Genomic DNA, 21,144 nt, shown 5'->3' with positions numbered 1-21,144 from the left:
GTCCATGGTGTGTATCTCGAAACTGTAATTGGAGCATTACTGGTTTATCCATGTGGGTTACGAAAATATGTAGTTTATAAGACGCAACGCGTTAAATATCACATGAAAACGCATCACGTTTAGTTTGGCTTTTTGTGATACACTGTCAGGAAAATCTCATGGCAGTGGTTAAACATGCTATCATAGGTGGGTCCGAGGTTAATTTAAGAAAAAGTTACGTTATCCAGTCATTTACCTCAATTATATTTGGAAATAATGTCGAACATTATGCATTACTTCCTCCCCTCTCACCTAAAATGGTGCTTAGTGAGAGGAAGGATTGTTGAAAAACTTTCAAAAATATATATTCTCAAGTAGGCCTAAATTTGGAGCGCCAAAAATATTACAGACAATTTAGAAATGGAAACAGTATTGTGGCATTTCATTTCACAGTCCATATTCATGTTTTAGGTGTCAGTTATAAGTTACCTTATACATTAACTGCCCACTTGCAATCGTTGACAGAGTACTGTATTCACTGTGTCTATTGGCGTGTGTCAACTGTCACAGGTAGCCAGTTTACTGTAGTTTTTAAGACAATATGTGTTTAGCACAGCTATAGGCTTTTTCAGCTTCCTTTCTGTATGTAGTGTCAATCATGCCAAAACTGAAGTGTCAGCTGCCTGCTTAGCATACTGTTTTTAACTGCATGTGTTTGGTACAGTTAAGAACAATTTAGATGTGGAAAGAGCGTTGGTGCACTCAATTCAAGAGTCCACAGTCATACTTCACCGATAATAGACATGAAACTAATATTTTGAATCACCTTAATAAACAATGTGTGTTTGTGTGTGTGTGTGTGTGTGTGTGTGTGTGCAAACGTGTGTGTGTGTGTAAGAGAGAGAGAGAGAAAGAGTTTGTGTGTGTTTAGGTATTTTTGTAAACATTTTAAATACGGCAATAGCACTGTGACAAGCACTGTGCTGTGTATGCAGTCATATGATGCACAGTGATGGCAGCAGATGGCACCACCACCTGGGCAATCTCCACAGCAGGTACCACTCAGAGCTGGTCTGTCGCCACATGCATGGTGCTCGTAGATGGAACCTATTTATGCTTCTGCCATTAGATTTTCAAGTAGTCAGCTCCATACACCTCTAGTTTTGTCAGCCACAACAGAGGGGGCTGATATCTCCACCCAGTTTTTTCTCCCCCAAAATAGAGCACAGATGGACATTATTCTGCCAGTCATGGGTAATGCAGACATAAAGGCACACGCATCCAGTTGCAGCCCCACTTTGCCTATTTGGAATTATCAGTTGCATTTGATCAGTTTGCACATTTCCAGTTGCACAGCCAACACAGAGCAACAGTTACTACTATTACAGCCAGCCACAATAAAACAGTGGATAGTAAATGCGAGGTATCAAAGTAATATTCGTATTCAGATCAAGAACACAAAACTGTTAGTTACTGCATTCCATACTGAACTTCTACAGGTTAGATAGTTCTCGTTGACTATGATAGGTTAGATTAGTGAACAAAGTTTTACTACATAGCCACATATAAATCACCACTCAAAGCGAAACATTTCGTTGTACACTATTCTAATAAATGCTGCTATTTGTTTTACGTTGTGTTGCCCGTATCTTTTATTACAGATCGCATAACATGCAAACTAATGGCCGCAAAAAACAACACTTTTTTGAATAATATCAGTTAATCACAACATAACATTTTACATTACTAAATAAGCGTTAAACTATGCATTGTAGTTTATTAATTCAATATTCGAGGCCACATCATACTCCGCTAGCCATTTAATAGTGTGTGGCGGTGGGTACTTTTGGTACCACTATCTGATCCCTCCAACCCCGTTCCACTCGCGAATAGTGCGTGGGAAGTATGATTGTCGGTAAGCCTCTGTATTGGCTCTAATTTCTCGAATTGTCTCCTCTTCATCAATAAGCGAGATGTATGTGGGGAGAAGTAATATGTTGTCCGCATCCTCCTGAAAAGTACTGTTCGAAATTTCAGTAGTAAATCTCTCCTTGAGGCACAACGCCTTTCTTTGTTTAACATCTCCGTAACGCTCTCTCGCCAGCTAAACGATCCCGCGACGAAACGCGCCGCTCTTCGTTGGATCTTATCTGTACCCTCTATCAGACCTACGTGATAGGGATCCCAGATAGATGAACAATACTGAAGAATCTGGCGAATAAGCGCCTTATAAGCCACATCCTTCGTGGATTAGTTACATTTCCAAAGATTCTTGCAATGAGTCTGAGTCTGGTATGTGCTTTCCCCATTATCTGCTATACGTGGTCATTCCACTTAAGGTCGCTCTGGTTAGTTACGCCTACATATTTACGGCTGACGCTGTCTCCAGCTGTTTGTCAGGAATAGTGTAGCTGAACAGTAATGTATATCTTTTCCTATGTAAGCGCAAAATGTTACATTTATTTACGTTCAGGGTCAACTGCCTGAGTCTCCACCATTCATCAGTTTCTGCAGGTCGTTCCGCAAATTCTTACTATTTTCTGGCGTTGCTACTTTGGTACAGACAATTGCATCATCTGCAAATAGCCTTAAAGAGCATCTGGCGCTTTCTTCTACATCATTTATATATATTCTAAACAGGAACGGTCCTGTCACACTTCCCTGTCGTACTCTGGATATTACCTTTACATCTGGTGATTTTGTTCCATTAAGAGCGACGTGTTGAGTTCTATCTGCAAGTCTTGAATCCAATCTCAAGTCTGCTCCAGTATGCCGTCTACTCGAATTTTTTAGTAAACGGATAGTAAATAGGAGTAATACGTACCTCGTTACTGCAACATGCCACGCCACTATGATGATGGCGTTAACCGTGCAGTCGACAGGTATGAGGTCTGATGCGATGTTGAGGTCTGCCATTAAAACCCTCACCACGCCTTTCCCAATAGCTACGAGGAAGCCGACTGGTCCATTCATATTCGCTGTCCAGCCTTCTAGCGGCTCCTTCCAGATCGATACCACTGTCGGAAAGAAAGTTTTTCAAAATAGCTCTTTCTTCAACTAGTGTTGGGTGCTATGAAATATATCCATTAAAGACTTGTGTGTAGAGATGGTTACAGGTTGTGTGCTGATTTTCGTCTCTTTCATTGAGGAAGAGACGGACAATCGTGTACGAAACGTAAGAGATGGAAGTGAACATTCGAAGCTCGTAGGGTACTTGACGACATCTTAACACAGCAACCCTCCTCCAACTCCTGTAAGCAACAAACCGGGAAAGGAAGACAGGCGCCATTTGAGCAGTGAGACAGGTGAGTGTGAGGGAAATAAAAAAGGTTAGTTTTACGACAGAGAATAAGAACGACACCTCATTGTGACTACCGATCTACGTATATCGCATACTAGCTGAAGCAAACCCAGCATTGCCTACGTATTCATGTTGCCAATATTCTATTAGAAACGGAAAAAATGAACTGTGATTGTGGTGAAGTGCCGCCAAAAATTATTTTTCATGTGTCGCTGAAACATCTTTGAGATTATGGAACAATCATACAGAGCAATATGATTAATGGACAAGCTTACGGGTGCAGCATCCATGAAACATGATTACAGACAACTGCTGTACACTAGGGCGGCTGCATCGCGTGTCTACAACGCGTTTTGTGTCTCCATGGCAACGCTTCTTTATACCTTCGTATACAGCTATAGTTTTCGCCTACAGCAGGTTGCGCTTCGCAATTGCAAGCTGGCAAAATGGTTGGCAGGTGTCAGGTATTGCCTTAAGTTGAGTCGTCTGTAGCAGTTTCTCAGCAGTAAAGAATGAATGTATTCAAACTTCATGCATTATGCGGGATTTTTCCACTCATTTAATTATTTATGACGCCATATTTTTTTTAAATGTATTATGATGATACAACTTGTTAGGTGCGTTCAGTGGGACATGTGGATTACGAGATTTTTTCACATTTTCTGTCCCCAGTTTCGCATCCTACCGACTACCTCTTCGGCACCACCTGTGGATACGATGGAGCTGCAGCCAACCCCTTCGTCCGCCGTGAACCCGCCACAGCCGTCGTCATCGCCGCCCTCTCCAACTTTCCTCGGACCTGCTCAGGAAAAGGGCGGGTGCCCTTCGGGGTTATCTGACCGAGGCTCCCGTCAGAGCGCTGGACGGAAATTGGGGCGCGGGCGGGGGTTCGGTGTCGGTCCCAGTTGCGGCCCCCGACCCGTCACCCCTCCCCCCCCGTAATGTTGTCATAAGATGGCGCCCTACATGACAACGGTGTGCGTGGTCACAGACAAAGATATCCAGACAGGCAACCTCCGTAAGGGCCTGTTGACACAGACAGTGATGCGGGATGGGACGGGGGGGGGGGGGGTTACAGCAGTTCTGTCAGATGACACGAGATGGCGCTGGGGTGCGAAACTGCTCGGACAGCGGGCAGCAGGTAACTGCACACGACGCCGTGGCAGTGGAAATACCCACCACCACTTCCCCTCAAATGCCGGCACAGGGCACCATCCAGTTCTGAGACATTTAGTCGCTGCGGAAGGTTACTTTATCGCTACCGAGTATTTTCTGGAAGTGTTTTTGGGAATCTGTGGTGCGTCATGTCAGGAAGAAATTGTGCGTATAAGGGGTGCGGATCCAACCAGAAAGACACGGCGCTGAAATCGTTTTCCTTCCCTGTGAAAGATGAGAAAAGGTACCTTTAAACAAATTGTATTACTTTAGCTGTTGTTGCTTTGAGAATGAGTATCTGTCTTGTGCTACAACTCCCTGGCAGATTAAAACTGTGTGCCATACCAAGACTCTACACTGCTAGGAAGTTTCGTATCAGCTGCAGAGTGAGAATGCATTCTGTCTTGCACTACTCCAACAGATACACAACATTTACAATCTTATTACTAAATCGGTAGAAACGGAACCGTTGTAGTCTCACTTTATCGTCTGTCCGACCATTAAAACGCGTTTTCTTGAGAATGGGTAGAGATAATTAGTGGAAATTTATGTCACAGAATACGGTATAAGGTCATTTCGTTATGTAAAAAAAAATTAGCTTCTGCATCACTCTGTGGCGTGGTGGGACGGTGGAGGGGGGAGGGGAGAAGAGAGAGAGGAATGTGCAGTCCTAAAACATCGACTGCACACCGAAGAGTGCAGTGCAGCAGAATGGAATCAGAATGGTGCTGACCGGCATGCCAGTGGAAAGACACACGTCCAGTAAGACTAAGTTCAGCAACCATTGTTAACGTCCAGTTCGGTAGCAAGCTTAAAGAGCTGAATACTGGAAGCTGATACTTAGCCTGCATACTGCGAGTAGTAATATATTGCCAATGTAATTGCATGCAGCAGGCACAGGAAGTTAAGTACCGCATTCTTCCATTAATAGAAATAAAGTTTCCAGTTAATTACAAAGTGTTTCCTACAGATGATTTTGCTTGTGTCGGTGCTGAAAAGTAGAGCAAGGATGGTGAATACTTACACATAAAGTGTAATTAATCACCATGTGTTTATCTTTGTTGCGTACTGATTGAGATGGAATATTAGGATATGAATTTCACCTTTTTAAGATCTTTCAAAAAATATAGTTTCCATATCGCCATAGATAAATTGTGTTGAATATACACTCCTGGAAATTGAAATAAGAACACCGTAAATTCATTGTCCCAGGAAGGGGAAACTTTATTGACACATTCCTGGGGTCAGATACATCACATGATCACACTGACAGAACCACAGGCACATAGACACAGGCAACAGAGCATGCACAATGTCGGCACTAGTACAGTGTATATCCACCTTTCGCAGCAATGCAGGCTGCTATTCTCCCATGGAGACGATCGTAGAGATGCTGGATGTAGTCCTGTGGAACGGCTTGCCATGCCATTTCCACCTGGCGCCTCAGTTGGACCAGCGTTCGTGCTGGACGTGCAGACCGCGTGAGACGACGCTTCATCCAGTCCCAAACATGCTCAATGGGGGACAGATCCGGAGATCTTGCTGGCCAGGGTAGTTGACTTACACCTTCTAGAGCACGTTGGGTGGCACGGGATACATGCGGACGTGCATTGTCCTGTTGGAACAGAAAGTTCCCTTGCCGGTCTAGGAATGGTAGAACGATGGGTTCGATGACGGTTTGGATGTACCGTGCACTATTCAGTGTCCCCTCGACGATCACCAGTGGTGTACGGCCAGTGTAGGAGATCGCTCCCCACACCATCATGCCGGGTGTTGGCCCTGTGTGCCTCGGTCGTATGCAGTCCTGATTGTGGCGCTCACCTGCACGGCGTCAAACACGCATACGACCATCATTGGCACCAAGGCAGAAGCGACTCTCATCGCTGAAGACGACACGTCTCCATTCGTCCCTCCATTCACGCCTGTCGCGACACCACTGGAGGCGGGCTGCACGATGTTGGGGCGTGAGCGGAAGACGGCCTAACGGTGTGCGGGACCGTAGCCCAGCTTCATGGAGACGGTTGCGAATGGTCCTCGCCGATACCCCAGGAGCAACAATGTCCCTAATTTGCTGGGAAGTGGCGGTGCGGTCCGCTACGGCACTGCGTAGTATCCTACGGTCTTGGCGTGCATCCGTGCGTCGCTGCGGTCCGGTCCCAGGTCGACGGGCACGTGCACCTTCCGCCGACCACTGGCGACAACATCGATGTACTGTGGAGACCTCACGCCCCACGTGTTGAGCAATTCGGTGGTACATCCACCCGGCCTCCCGCATGCCCACTATACGCCCTCGCTCAAAGTCCGTCAACTGCACATACGGTTCACGTCCACGCTGTCGCGGCATGCTACCAGTGTTAAAGACTGCGATGGAGCTCCGTATGCCACGGCAAACTGGCTGACACTGACGGCGGCGGTGCACAAACGCTGCGCAGCTAGCGCCATTCGACGGCCAACACCGCGGGTCCTGGTGTGTCCGCTGTGCCGTGCGTGTGATCATTGCTTGTACAGCCCTCTCGCAGTGTCCGGAGCAAGTATGGTGGGTCTGACACACCGGTGTCAATGTGTTCTTTTTTCCATTTCCAGGAGTGTATTATACATTTTAGTTCTTTTCAGCTTTTCTGTCCTATCAGTTCTATAGACCACTAAGTATATATTATTATTCCTATGATGGAATTTAATTTATTCGAGACATATAAGTCTCAACATTATCTTCAATAATGACAGAAACTGAAGAAATGCATAAATATTTGTGCAACAGTTCCGACTACGCTAGTCCATCGCCCTCCCTTACGCAAACTTCAATTCACACCTTCAGCCTCTTTTCCCCTTCTTAAATCGTCAGTATTCCTGAGGCTCTCCCGTAATTGACTTCCCCATTACGTACAAAGCTAGGGTGCCACATCAATACTGGAGAGGCCTGGCTATAATGACGCTTTAACAAAGGGGAATTAGGCTAAAGGCGTGTTAGGGAGAGCATTGGACTAGGATGGTCAATCCAGCTGTTAGCTACACTGGTACAATACATAACAGCTAGCACATCTGCCTATTAAGAAGAAGATCCATATTCAACTCCTGGCTATGGCCTGGCTATTTTAATTCGTTTCTTGATATTATATCATTGTATAGTAATATGTTATACAAATTTTAAATGCTGATTCACAGGCATTTCACTAGAAAATTGCTCCAAAGCGATACTTTTGCTTGTTAGGGCTGCCACTACAGGTTCAGCCCAGTGGTCCATACAGTTTAAAAATGGCGATGTTCTACTTAGTACTTATCGATATCATTGCCACAAGGGAGTTCATACAGCAGCATTTATACATCGCTGCCTGGAAGGGATACCGAAATAAATGGGTCTGTCACAAAGTGATCCAGGCTCCCACTCACCAATGGACGGCCTGGCAATGACGATTGGCAGCCGGTCGGAGTACCTCGCCACCAGCTCCTCTGTCAGGTTCTTCGTAAAGGCGTACGTGTTTGGTAGGTTCCCCAGCAACCTGTAACAACATTTATTTACATTCACTAATGTGCACATTATTCCACAATCATCTAACTTGTCAGCAAAAACATAGTGATCACCTGCTTGGTAGCCTGTTAGTCTACATTTAAAACACAGTACATCAGTGATTCTGCGTGACTTGTATTCGACAATTTCTTTATAGATTTTCAGAGCTGTCTAGCAACCTACGTGTATTCGCAGATTTTGCAATTCCCGTAAATTACGGGCTGGTTGTTAGTGGGTTTACAGCAGGCATGACCCATGGGCCTCATCCACATACTTATTTAAGTTCGAAGGGCCCTCTCGTCTTGTAAAGTGACAACAACGCTCCTAGCACATAAGTCTAAACTACACGTCCGTGACGTTAACGTTTGTAGCGTAACGCACCAATAAGAATAGAACCGCTTTCCCGACACCCCACACCAGCAAATTATGTCTCAAAAGACGCGTTTTTCAGAGTACATTGATTTTATGTTCACTCCGCCCGAAAATGTTTGCATTTATTTACTGGCTGTGAACACTGTTTCTTCACTTATGACGGTTTACACTTGCTATCTAAAATTCTGTTGCGACATTCTGCAACGGCATCTGTAAAGAAATAATGCTCACAGAAAGTAAACAAATGTAAACATATGAGGGTGGGATGGCAGCAATCTTGATATGTCATCATAGGAAAATAAGCACATGTAAAGGCAACTGGTTTTAGCTAATTAATTATAAATTCTCAACAGTTCCAGCAGTTACAATGTTCCAATCCGTTCACAAAGGACAAGATATATTTACTAATCTTAATACGAGAAAGAGTAGAAAAACAAAATATATCAATGAGATAGGCGGTGTTAGTGAAGAGGCCATTAGGAGTAACTTTACAATTTTTGGACACAGTCAGGTCATTCGTATTTTTGATACTTTGCATGTTAATTAACAACCATTTTTAAAATATTTGTTCAAAAATACTCTTGATGACTGACTGTATATTCATAGGTTTTTTTCTGTTACTCTAGACAAATTAAGCAGTCATTTCATTGTTCACTATAAAACAAAGTCCATGTACAAATGGTTCAAATGGCTCTGAGCACTATAGGACTTAACTTCTGGGGTCATCAGTCCCCTAGAACTACTTAAACCAACTAACCCAAGGGCATCACACACATCCATGCCCGAGGCAGGATTCTAACCCGCGATCATAGCGGTCGCGCGGCACCAGACAAACTCCTATAACGGCTCCGCCAATCCGGCCGGCAGTCCGTGTACACGGTGAGTCACTAACCATTGGCACTTAGAATAACTCCGAAAGTATGACAGTAGCTGAAAAGTTTCTGGGCCAAAAGTTGCATGGGACAGTGGGCCATAATACGACGTTGCATTTAATCTGCACTAGGAAGGAAACTAGCCCTGTAGTTACCAGTGGAATCGCCATGGCGATTGGAGACCTGGGATCTGCATGGCCACACGTGGTTTTTGAACTCAGATCGTCCAGAACGCAGGCCCAGTGCGTTGATCACAGCAACTTCTCGCAACCACCATCAGATTTCACGATAGAGAGGTGGGTAAGAATTACGGACAGGCTGCACACAGGGAAATTAACCGTGCGCAGTGATTAGCACACTGGACTCGCATTCGATAGGACGACGGTTCGATCATCCTGATTTAGATTTCCCGCGATTTCCCTAAATTGCTTCAGGATGGTTCCTTTGAAAGGGCACGACAGACTTCCTTCCGTCCCCATCCTTCCCTAATCTGATGGGACTGATGACCTTCCATTTGGTCCCCTGCCCCAAATCAACCAACCAAACAATGCTCAGGTGGTACTATTGGGAACGATATGGAAAATGATCATCTCTTCCTTCAGCACGTGGATCGTCAAAACCACGCAATCTGCAAGTAAAAAATCCATTGGAGCACAAAATCCAGCTGACTGGGCAACGTTGCTGGACTTGTGCAAGAACTCGCCATCACCCCTATTAGGAGCAAAGACTTCATGGACAACCACAACACAAAGATAATTAATCTCAAACTTTGCTCAAAGCGTGTGATGCATACGCGCCATTTGTCACGGCGAGGGAGCGAGGATGCATTTCTCAGCTTTAATATTGTGTTGCATGCCAACCTTGTATAGGGCAGTAGAACCGGTAAAATATTCCAAGTCCGAGAGCGAAGTTATCTCGCCGCGTTAAGGCAATGTCAACACGAGGCGGCCGTAATAGAAATAATTCACCACCGACACTCGATCAGGGCATAACACATAGGCGTTTCTGGTGAGCCAGACTGGAGGCTTGTGCAGAGAGTAGTGGGTCAGAGCAGCCAAACAGGGTCACGTAACCTTAGTAATGCGACGAAAGAAATACTAAGGCGAATGCAAAAAACGGTACCAAGAGCTTTAACGAACCAGTTCTACTCTATAACAAACTCGTTAAGCAAGCACAGCAGAAAGAAAACCGTTGATACCTTCGTAATAGCAAGCCCTGTGCGATCATGACGAATGACGTCGGGTGAATATTAGCCATTACTTCCCTCCGTAAGTATCCCAGCAGTTTAGCTCGCAAGGCAATCTGATGGCGTACCTGACGTTCGCGCTCGATACCCTGACTGCACCGAAGTGACGTACGGCACAAGTCTGTTGTAGATTTCCTTCACTCTGTGGAAAACAACAACCGCTACTGGGACAGTTGGCTACCTCCCCATAATCACCAGTTGCTGTGGTTAGCACCACAGTCTGCCTTCGTCACAAAAGGGAGGATGTGGAGGTCCCTCCTTCCTACCAGGATCAGGATATCAGCGCTCCGGCGAACCAAATAGCGCCTACCTGGGCGGCAGACGAGTATCGCCGAACTTCGCGAGTACACGGCAACCGTCATCGCAATATAGAGTGAGAAACAGCATGTGATCAATAGGTCAAAGAGGTAAGGTTGTTAATAGTAACACATATGCATGATACTTACTTTTTTTTTGGTTGCACGCATGTCCTAGATCCTAGATGAAAGGCACTGAAGGACAGTAACAGTTACAACAGCAAAATATCAGCATCATGCCCTGAGTGGAAGTTCCACTTCTACACTCCTGAAAATGGAAAAAAGAACACATTGACACCGGTGTGTCAGACCCACCATACTTGCTCCGGACACTGCGAGAGGGCTGTACAAGCAATGATCACACGCACGGCACAGCGGACACACCAGGACCCGCGGTGTTGGCCGTCGAATGGCGCTAGCTGCGCAGCATTTGTGCACCGCCGCCGTCAGTGTCAGCCAGTTTGCCGTGGCATACGGAGCTCCATCGCAGTCTTTAACACTGGTAGCATGCCGCGACAGCGTGGACGTGAACCGTATGTGCAGTTGACGGACTTTGAGCGAGGGCGTATAGTGGGCATGCGGGAGGCCGGGTGGACGTACCGCCGAATTGCTCAACACGTGGGGCGTGAGGTCTCCACAGTACATCGATGTTGTCGCCAGTGGTCGGCGGAAGGTGCACGTGCCCGTCGACCTGGGACCGGACCGCAGCGACGCACGGATGCACGCCAAGACCGTAGGATCCTACGCAGTGCCGTAGGCGACCGCACCGCCACTTCCCAGCAAATTAGGGACACTGTTGCTCCTGGGGTATCGGCGAGGACCATTCGCAACCGTCTCCATGAAGCTGGGCTACGGTCCCGCACACCGTTAGGCCGTCTTCCGCTCACGCCCCAACATCGTGCAGCCCGCCTCCAGTGGTGTCGCGACAGGCGTGAATGGAGGGACGAATGGAGACGTGTCGTCTTCAGCGATGAGAGTCGCTTCTGCCTTGGTGCCAATGATGGTCGTATGCGTGTTTGACGCCGTGCAGGTGAGCGCCACAATCAGGACTGCATACGACCGAGGCACACAGGGCCAACACCCGGCATGATGGTGTGGGGAGCGATCTCCTACACTGGCCGTACACCACTGGTGATCGTCGAGGGGACACTGAATAGTGCACGGTACATCCAAACCGTCATCGAACCCATCGTTCTACCATTCCTAGACCGGCAAGGGAACTTTCTGTTCCAACAGGACAATGCACGTCCGCATGTATCCCGTGCCACCCAACGTGCTCTAGAAGGTGTAAGTCAACTACCCTGGCCAGCAAGATCTCCGGATCTGTCCCCCATTGAGCATGTTTGGGACTGGATGAAGCGTCGTCTCACGCGGTCTGCACGTCCAGCACGAACGCTGGTCCAACTGAGGCGCCAGGTGGAAATGGCATGGCAAGCCGTTCCACAGGACTACATCCAGCATCTCTACGATCGTCTCCATGGGAGAATAGCAGCCTGCATTGCTGCGAAAGGTGGATATACACTGTACTAGTGCCGACATTGTGCATGCTCTGTTGCCTGTGTCTATGTGCCTGTGGTTCTGTCAGTGTGATCATGTGATGTATCTGACCCCAGGAATGTGTCAATAAAGTTTCCCCTTCCTGGGACAATGAATTCACGGTGTTCTTATTTCAATTTCCAGGAGTGTATATTCCACCTCCCTCCAGAGTCAGCAAAATAGTAATGACTTCTTGCAAGCCCTTCTGCTGAATCAGAAATTAGTGGGGAAGGAAACAGTGTGTGCCTGCACATTCACAGAATTTCTTATCTCATGTGAAACGCCTAAAAACAACTCCTCACCCGTTTCCAGATCTGTCTTTAAAGGCAAAACAAAACGTGGCAAGTACCGTCTTTTCAGCATATGCATTATATTTCTCTTCCACATAGACAAAAAAAAAATTTAGAAAGCATGCAGAATCAAGGAAACTGTAAGGCATTATCCAAATTATGCGTTATCACTGTTGTCATCATACTTCATTTCCACATACCAACTAACAGGAAACAGATATGCAGATTCAAGAAACTCAAATGTAAGTGGTGTTGCCTCTCTGCACGTCTGTGCTGCATAGATTACACTGGCTGCTGTACACTGCCTGGCACAATTATAGTTTCACACTGAATCAGCGTCTAATTCTCTACAGCATACAGCAAGTCACGCAAGCTTCGATGACAGCGACTTACCGCACACAGCATCTTGTCAGGACACTGCCGGCCACCCACCACAGCTTCCAGTCCAAACGATCCGTTACAGGAAGCGTGGTGATCTACATACTAAATTTTTTGTTAAGGAAAACTTATGCATAGGAAATCAATCATGTTGAACTAGATCAAACCAGCTGGAAGACCAACAGAGATGACATCCAAATATTTTCAAAACATTTGTTTGCTAGAGGAAATGTGTTACACACAAAGGAGACAAACTGTAATGCGTCACGAAGAGACAAAAGTCCTTTACTATAACATGAGTGCATCAGTGTTAGAATAAAACTATCTTCCTGGCTAATTATGATGTCTGTGTGAATGAAATTCCTTTTGTAAAACTTTTGATGCTATGTGTGAGTGCATGCATTGTGGGAAATTATTTATTAATAGTTTGTGTGAATGAAGTTCCGTGACGAACTTATTGGTATAAAAAGGAGGGGTACACTGTGTTATCAGCAGAGAAACAGTAACAGCAAAATTTGCTCGGACATAGAAGTCAACTAATCATTGGATATCGTGTAAGCAGCAAACCCATCAGGCAAAATTCAATTCTATGAAAGGTGCCCACATCTGTTGATTATGTGCAGCGAAAACGAGAAGGAACAACAAGCCCAGCCACACCTGGTCCAGATGTACTTGACACAGGTTTGTCGTAAACAACATAGTAAAATCAGAAGTTGGAATCAGTCATGAATTCGAAAGTGTTACCAGCAGTCTCATTAGCACAATGAGTATGCACAGGGAAGTAAAAAGAATGGGGTGCGACGGTAGAGCAGCTCAACATAAGCCCAACATTTCTGTAATCAGTGCTAATAGTACTTGAGGTGCTGTAAAGAGCGAAGCCACTGAACACTGGATGACTGGACAGGTAAATCGCAATACACTCTGTGGCAATCCTTTGGATAATGTTGTCTGCCACCAATGAATTACGGAGGAGAAGGTAATTTTAAAGTATGGGCAGGGTTTTCTTTTTTTTTTTTCTTTTTTTTTTTTTTTTTTAGTTAGGATGTGATCCCCATACTGCGCTTAAGAAAACGTTGAATACAGAAAGAGATTAACACATTTTAAAACATGGAAACAATAGAGGAACAGTTTAGTGATTATAGCTGCTTTGTATCAACATGTCAATGCACCCTGTCATAAAGCATCATGTGTGAGGCACTGATTTGTGGACAACAACATTTCTAAAGTGGACCGACTTGTCCAAAGTCCTGATGTCAATCAGACCGAAAATCTTTGTTATGAGTTACATTGCCAGCTTCCCTCCAGGCCTCAATGTCCAACATTCTCAGGATTTTGCTCTTCACGAAGTATGGGCTGTCATTCTTCTGCAGACTTTCAGCCACCTCATTGGAAGCATCTACAGTAGAGATCAAGCCATCATAAAGATGAAGTATGGCTTCACATACTGCTTATGTCCACTGTTGTAACTTTCTCTGCAGGTTGGAGAGAAATTAGTTACAGTTTTACTCTCTAACATGGCAGCAATGGGGAAGTATGCGGCATTACATCTAGGGAACCTATGGCAAGGGATCAGATTAAAATTTATTGGGGGATTGAAATTGCAGGCGGAATGGTGGCGCCAATGTCACATGTTGCACTTGGATTTCTAGCAGGGTGCAGTACGTGAGGCCATGCTTAGCTGGCGTCTGTCTCGTCACGTTTTCCTCGCAATCGCTGACAGGTGGTTAGACATGGCGGCTTGGATTTTCGTAGCTGGACTTATGAGCGATAGTTACAATTTTTTACCGCAAAATTGTTTTCATCCACTGTCATGGGTGTACCACATAGATGGAAAGAGGCAACACATTATATATTTGAGTTCTTTAAATGCTCGTATCTTTTTCCTTGCTGTTGGAAACATATTCGCACAACATGCAGATTTGTGAACGAGTCTCGTCGTTTGTATCACAAAGCATGCATACCTCTGACTTCATGCTCCTTCGAAATGTGGAAATGCGAAATATGATGCTTGTATCGATAAGAGACGACTTGCTGACAAGTCACATTTGTTGTCTATCACAACTTTTTGGCTCTCGATGGTGCAGAGTTATAAAAACTGAATAGTCATTACCAGTAGTTTGTCAAATATGTGAGCATTATTGTAGTCTTCATAGTCATTGTCATTGTTCAATGTGTTATCTTTTTTTGGATACAAAACTTAAATCCGATATGCATCACATACCACTTCTACTAATACAATTCCTATCTTGCTTATCTGTTACTTCTTGTAATACGAGAGACTACGGATTTTTGTGTTTACATGTTATGCAACTTAAGTCATCTGGGCAAAGGGAGGAGTAAAAGGTGTTGGTGAAGGGTGAGCGCCATCTAATACTGAGCGCAAGATGTGTCAATACCAGAGCACGAGCACCAGTACTGATTGATGTCGAGGACTGCACAATATACCTGCCGTCCAGATTCATGATTATCAGTGATAGGGAACTTGACTTTCTCAACACACCTGCATAGTAACCGTGTTATGTTGTGAGAGAGTGAACAACAAGGACACAGCTGATTTCGAAAATAGTGATATGAACTAACATATTTCTTTCAAATGTGTCTAGCAGAAGAACAGTTTGTCCGGAAACGGCAGTTATTATTCGCAGTGTATCATGCAGTGAAGCAATAAGAGGTATTAAAATATGTTTTCTAAAAGAAGAACGTTGTGGCTCCTTGTTTAATCTGGAAGAGTGTTTACTTCTCACATGAAAGGTCATTGGCTTTCACTGCGATCCAAACGCTTTTTCAGAAATGAATGTAAAAATAATACACATGCTTAAAACCGCTGTTCTGTTCTCTTTTACTGTGGGAATGTATTGTATTGTTCACGTCAATTAGAATGCTGAGAAATACTTTTACTAACACGCTTTCCCTACAGTTGCCTACATCCAGAACAAAATTTTCACTGTGCAACGGAGTTTGCGCTGATATGAAACTTCCTGGCAGATTAAAACTGTGTGCCGGACCAACACTCGAATTTGGCACCTTTGCCTGCGGAGGCAAAGGTCCAAGCTCGAGTCTCGGTACGGCATGCGATTTTAATCTGTCAGTAAGTTTCATATCAGTGCAAAATTTTGTTCTGGGAACGTCCTGCAGGCTGTGGCTAAGTCATATCTTAACACTGTCCTTTCTAACAGCAGTGCCAATCTGACAAGTTTCACAGCTTCTGCTAAGTCTGAAAGGTGAGAGACGTGGTGCTAGCAGAGGTTAAGCTGTGAGGACGGGTTATGAGTCGTGCTTGGGTAGTTCTGTCGGTAGAGTACTTGCTTGCGAGAGGCAAAGGTCAGTGTTGACATTTTTATATACCAATACATTGTTGATAATAATAATAATAAGATTAGTACTTAAACTATATTGTTTTAAAAATCTTAATAACAGTGTTATTATTATTATTATTACTTTATACAGAGCTTAATATATGATTTTTTAATTTTAGTATTCACATATGGTAAATTTGGAACAACGGAATGTTTTCCATGAGACTTCTTTCTTAGATAGCATTAACACATTATCTTTCTTTTCATACTCTCTTGTTACCACATTGATTTCAGTTGAGACCCAAGTAGTTACAGAAATACTGGCAAAATCATCAACATGAACAACAGTTTTCAATTCAGGCCTACATATTTGTAAGCGCTGTACATGCGACTGGGGCGAAATTTGAATAGATATCATCTTTCAGATGTAGAGACAATCCTTCCAACTTTCGTTTATGTCGCACAGCTTCTTCTTGGTGTCGCGATTTTTTTTCCTTCAGTAATACATTACATAAAACTTGACACAAAATGCAGTACAGTGCCTGTGGTGTCACCGCCAGACACCAAACTTGCTAGGTGGTTGCCTTTAAATCGGCCGCGGTCCGTTAGTATACGTCGGACCCGCGTGTCGCCACTGTCAGTGATTGCAGACTGAGCGCCGCCACACGGCAGGTCTAATCTAGAGAGACTCCCTAGCACTCGCCCCATTTGTACAGCCGACTTTGCTAGCGATGGTTCACTGACTACATACGCTCTCATTTGCAGAGACGAAAGTTCAGCATAGCCTTCAGCTACATCATTTGCTACGACCTAGCAAGGCGCCATATTCATTTACTATAATTCTGAACAGATAATATTGTGAATCATGTACCGACAAGAGCGACGTTCCTCATTAATGGATTTAAGTTAAGTATCAAACTAATTACGTCCGCTTTCTGATTTCTAATTCCTTGTCATGTTCCAGACCTCACGTCAGTATAGTTCTTCCCTCCTCACGGCAGCCTGCGTGAGCAAAAACGCGTGCATTTCGGCCTCCTCTAGTAACACGGTGTTGGCTCTTCTGCCAACACAACAGTGCCATTTCGATTTTATTAAGGCAGATACAGATAGATACCTGTTGCGTAATGAAAATGTCTGTAGTATCTACGTAAATTAAAACGATCTATTGATTGCAACAGATGATATTCCGAAAAATTGCTGAAAACGGTGATTCTCTTTGTACACTGATAAACTATAACATTATGACCACCGCCAATTCCTGGTGGTGTTGCGGCCACGTGATGCGGTAATAAAGACATGAAAGTGGAGGAAACACGGAATCATTCTAGCGAAGGTATGGTCTGAAAATGAGGAAATCCGTTGAAATAAGCGACTTTGACAAAGGACAGATTATATCATGCAGATTCTGTGAACGAATATCTCGAGAAAGGCGAAAGTGGTCGAATGTTCACGCTCTACTGTCGTGAGCATCTAAGGAAAGAGACAGGAGGACAGTGAAATAACCACTAGGCTATAAATGGCTGGACGTCCACGACTCTTCACAGAACGTGGGGGCTGGATGCTTTTCTACCCTGTAAAGTAAGACAGATGGTGATCTGCAACATGTTTATCGAAAGAGCACAATGCTGGTACATGCACAAGTCTTTCGGAGCGCACTATTCATAGCACGTTGTCAAACAGCAAGCTTCACAGTAGACCCCCTAAGTCCCGTAATTGCAAACTTCTTTATGGAGAAATTCGAAGAACAGGCCTTAGGTACTGCCAGCAAGAAACCAAATATGTGGTTCCGATACGTGGATGACACGTTTGTGTTGTGGAGTCATGGTAGGGAGGAACTAAGCCGGTTCCACGAACATCTGAACAGTATAAACTCAAGAATTCAGTTTACTATGGAGGAGGAGGTAGACGGCAAACTACATTTCCTCGATGTGCTTGTGTTTAGAAACGAAAATGGTAGTTTGGGCCACTCAGTGTACCGCAAACCCACGCACACGGACCGTTATTTGCACCGGGATTCGAACCACCACCCACAACAGAAGCGGGGTGTTATCAAGACGTTAGCGGACAGAGCTAGAAATATTTGTGAACCTGAGTTGCTCGACGCTGAGATGGAACATCTCCATAATGCACTAACGAAGAACGGATATTCGTCCGCCGAAATAAAACGTGCGTTGAGGTAGCCACGCAGAAATCATACTGACGTACAGGCTACTGCAAAATCTAAGGTTTTCCTGCCGTTCGTTAAAAATGTAACGGAAAGAATAGGGAGGATCTTGACGAAGCGGAATATTACCGTAATTTACAAGCCCACCAGGAAGATACAGGAATACCTTAGGCCTGCCAAGGACGCTCGCAAACCATTGGAAAAATCTGGAGTGTATAGGATCCCATGCAACTGTGGTGATGTTTATGTGGGTACCACCAAAAGAACTGTTTCTAAACGTTTGGAGGAGCACAAGGGAAATTGTAGAAGAGGAGAAACGGAACGATCAGCTGTTGCGGAGCATGCTTTCCAGCCAGGGAACCACAATATTCGTTTCGAGGAGACGCAAGTACTAGCGGCCACGAGCGGATACTACGAAAGGCTCTACAGGGAGGCAATCGAAATCGCTAAACACCCAAATAATTTCAACCGAAAGGAGGAGGGCGTCAAATTAAACGGTATATGGATGCCGGTGTTAAAGAAGATGTGTACCACTCGTCCACTACTGTGTGATGGCAGCGGCGATCGACGGCGACGGACAGCGGCCAATTGCACTGACGTTTTCAAAACACGTGACGTCACGCCGCGGCGCGGGGGCGCGCGGACACGGAATTTAGCGGCAGTCAGTAGCGAGCCAGTGTGTGTGTTGGACCATCAAGCTACGGACCCCCTTGAAGATGTCTCCCGCAGTCGGAGACGAAACGTTGGGAATCACCTCAGAATTCATCAAACGACCACGGCATAACAGCCCGGATAATTATAATGGACATGGTATTTCCGGCCGTAAAAGTTTACATTTTTGTGTTATCCATGTTATTTATGTCTTCTGAACCAGAATTAAGAGATTAGGTAAAAAAGAAGGAGAGATGTATATGTATTTTCCATTATGCTAGTTTTATTAGAAATAATTGTACACATATTGGCCTAGATGGCCTTCGATTCAAGTTATTGCTATGGTTGTGCTTCAGTAGGTACAATATATTACAATGAAATAGGTGCCAAAGTTTCATATAGCTATCACAAGTAGGGTTTGATATAAAGGAACATAAAGTATAAAAAATGTCATTTTGAGAAAATCAGATTTAAAGTATAAAATGATAAAAATTGACTTGTAATTTTAAATTAAGTCTCAAAACACGCAGCAGCATAATCAGCATCACCATCTTTGCCAGCTTCCTTCTCCAAAAGCTTCTTTCTTCTGATTGATCTTGGTTCTTTGGTGGTGAACTGAGCTGCACGCTGTGTCTTGGCGAGTCTTATCTTCTTCAATAACTTCAAGCCCTTTACAGTATGGTAGCCTGGAGTAATGTTAAGATGTTTTAAAACTCTTATTCTTCCCATATTTCCATCATTAAATGTTAATACAGCATCACTATCTCCCCATTTTAGTGTATTGAGCCCTACAAAACATTTTTGGGCACTCGTGTCCAGATAATGTTATTGAATGATTCATTAGGATTCTGTGTTCGCCCATGTAGACACTTTCGGAAGAGGTATGGGTAAGCTAGGTCCCTGTAAATTGGTTTTATTGCTTCCATAACAGCTTCAGAAACAGAGTTATTGTGTTCAAAAGACACTCCTGAAACGCCAGCACGATTCAGGTCCAGGTGGGCAGAGTGCATGTGTCGGTTTTCTGTCGGTTAAAAGTTTGTGGAAGTATGTGGCCCAGACTGCTTTCCTCATACTTTCTAAATAATTTCAGATATTTCTGATGGCCGTTCCGTAATGCTTCTAGAGCTATTGTTTTATCAGTCAGTCGACCTCTAAGTGGCTTGCCATTGTGGTGCGAAGAGATCGTTTTAATTTTCTGAGACGTGTGCCCATCCTCTTTTGCACATGCACAACACATTCCACTTTCTTTATATTTTCATATGAGTTTGCTTCAACAACACTCCTATACGCCTTAGAATCTCCATCCCAAAGGAACTGGGTGTATCGTACATACCTTTCCTGCAGTGATCTGCTAAACATTTTCATTGCGGCATCGGCTTCCATTCCTCCGCTAGTTCCATCATAATTTTTCTGTCAGTTTTCATGTTCATTTTTTCCATTTTTGTCATAGGAGCTACAGAAATGTTTTGTAAGTGCCTCAAAATTAATTACTTTGACTGTGTCTACACTTGTCATTGTGGAAACTGAGTTTTTTGACGTGTGACCACGGTTTTGCCATGTCCCATCAAACGTAACTGGTATATTAGTTTTGCCTTCGTTCACTTCAACAGCTTCATTTGTTGCAGCCTTCATTGACAGGGAAGCGACAGATTCAACAGCTTCTCCTATAACTTTAGTATACCTCTGAATTTTTGAAGGTGGTGGTGGTAGATTCATAACCAAAAAGAAATACTGACCTGCACTAAGACCATTTCCGATAGCTCTCGTGGCATAGCAAAGCCTTGCATTTACCCCATAAAGATTATTGTTGAATTCATTTGACGTTACAAATGACTTGTTGTTGTCACAGCCAGTGCAAATAATTGCTAATGTCGTAGTGAGTCCTGTTCTTGCAGAAATATCTTCTTCAATAATTACTTTTCCGCCACAAATATTACAGCACAATTTATCACACAACACCTGAATTAAAATGTTCATATCACACAAAACATAGCCCAGACAAGGAGTACTATTTTCTAAATTATCCTGCAGTAATCGTAGTTCCTCGAATTGTTTATATAATTTAGTTTTACTTGCATTGGGTGAGGTCACATCTCTCTTGTT

At 44.3% G+C, this 21,144-nt stretch overlaps 1 protein-coding gene across 1 annotated transcript in view; it reads right to left on the bottom strand.

The window, feature by feature from the left end:
• LOC126204369 (fatty acyl-CoA reductase 1-like) overlaps positions 1 to 21,144 on the bottom strand; it is a 101,936-nt gene that overhangs the window by 45,112 nt on the left and 35,680 nt on the right. The window contains exons 4-5 of the mRNA XM_049938743.1: positions 7,823 to 7,932; positions 2,804 to 2,996 (exon numbers count right to left, since the gene is read on the bottom strand). Of these exons, the coding sequence (XP_049794700.1) occupies positions 2,804 to 2,996; positions 7,823 to 7,932 (303 nt within the window). The remainder of the gene's footprint in view (positions 1 to 2,803; positions 2,997 to 7,822; positions 7,933 to 21,144) is intronic.

Source organism: Schistocerca nitens, chromosome 9 (genome assembly GCF_023898315.1).
Source record: "Schistocerca nitens isolate TAMUIC-IGC-003100 chromosome 9, iqSchNite1.1, whole genome shotgun sequence".
Classification (NCBI taxonomy): Eukaryota; Metazoa; Arthropoda; class Insecta; order Orthoptera; family Acrididae; genus Schistocerca; species Schistocerca nitens.
Note: the sequence above shows the minus strand (reverse complement) of the source record. Positions and strands in the feature narration are given on the sequence as shown.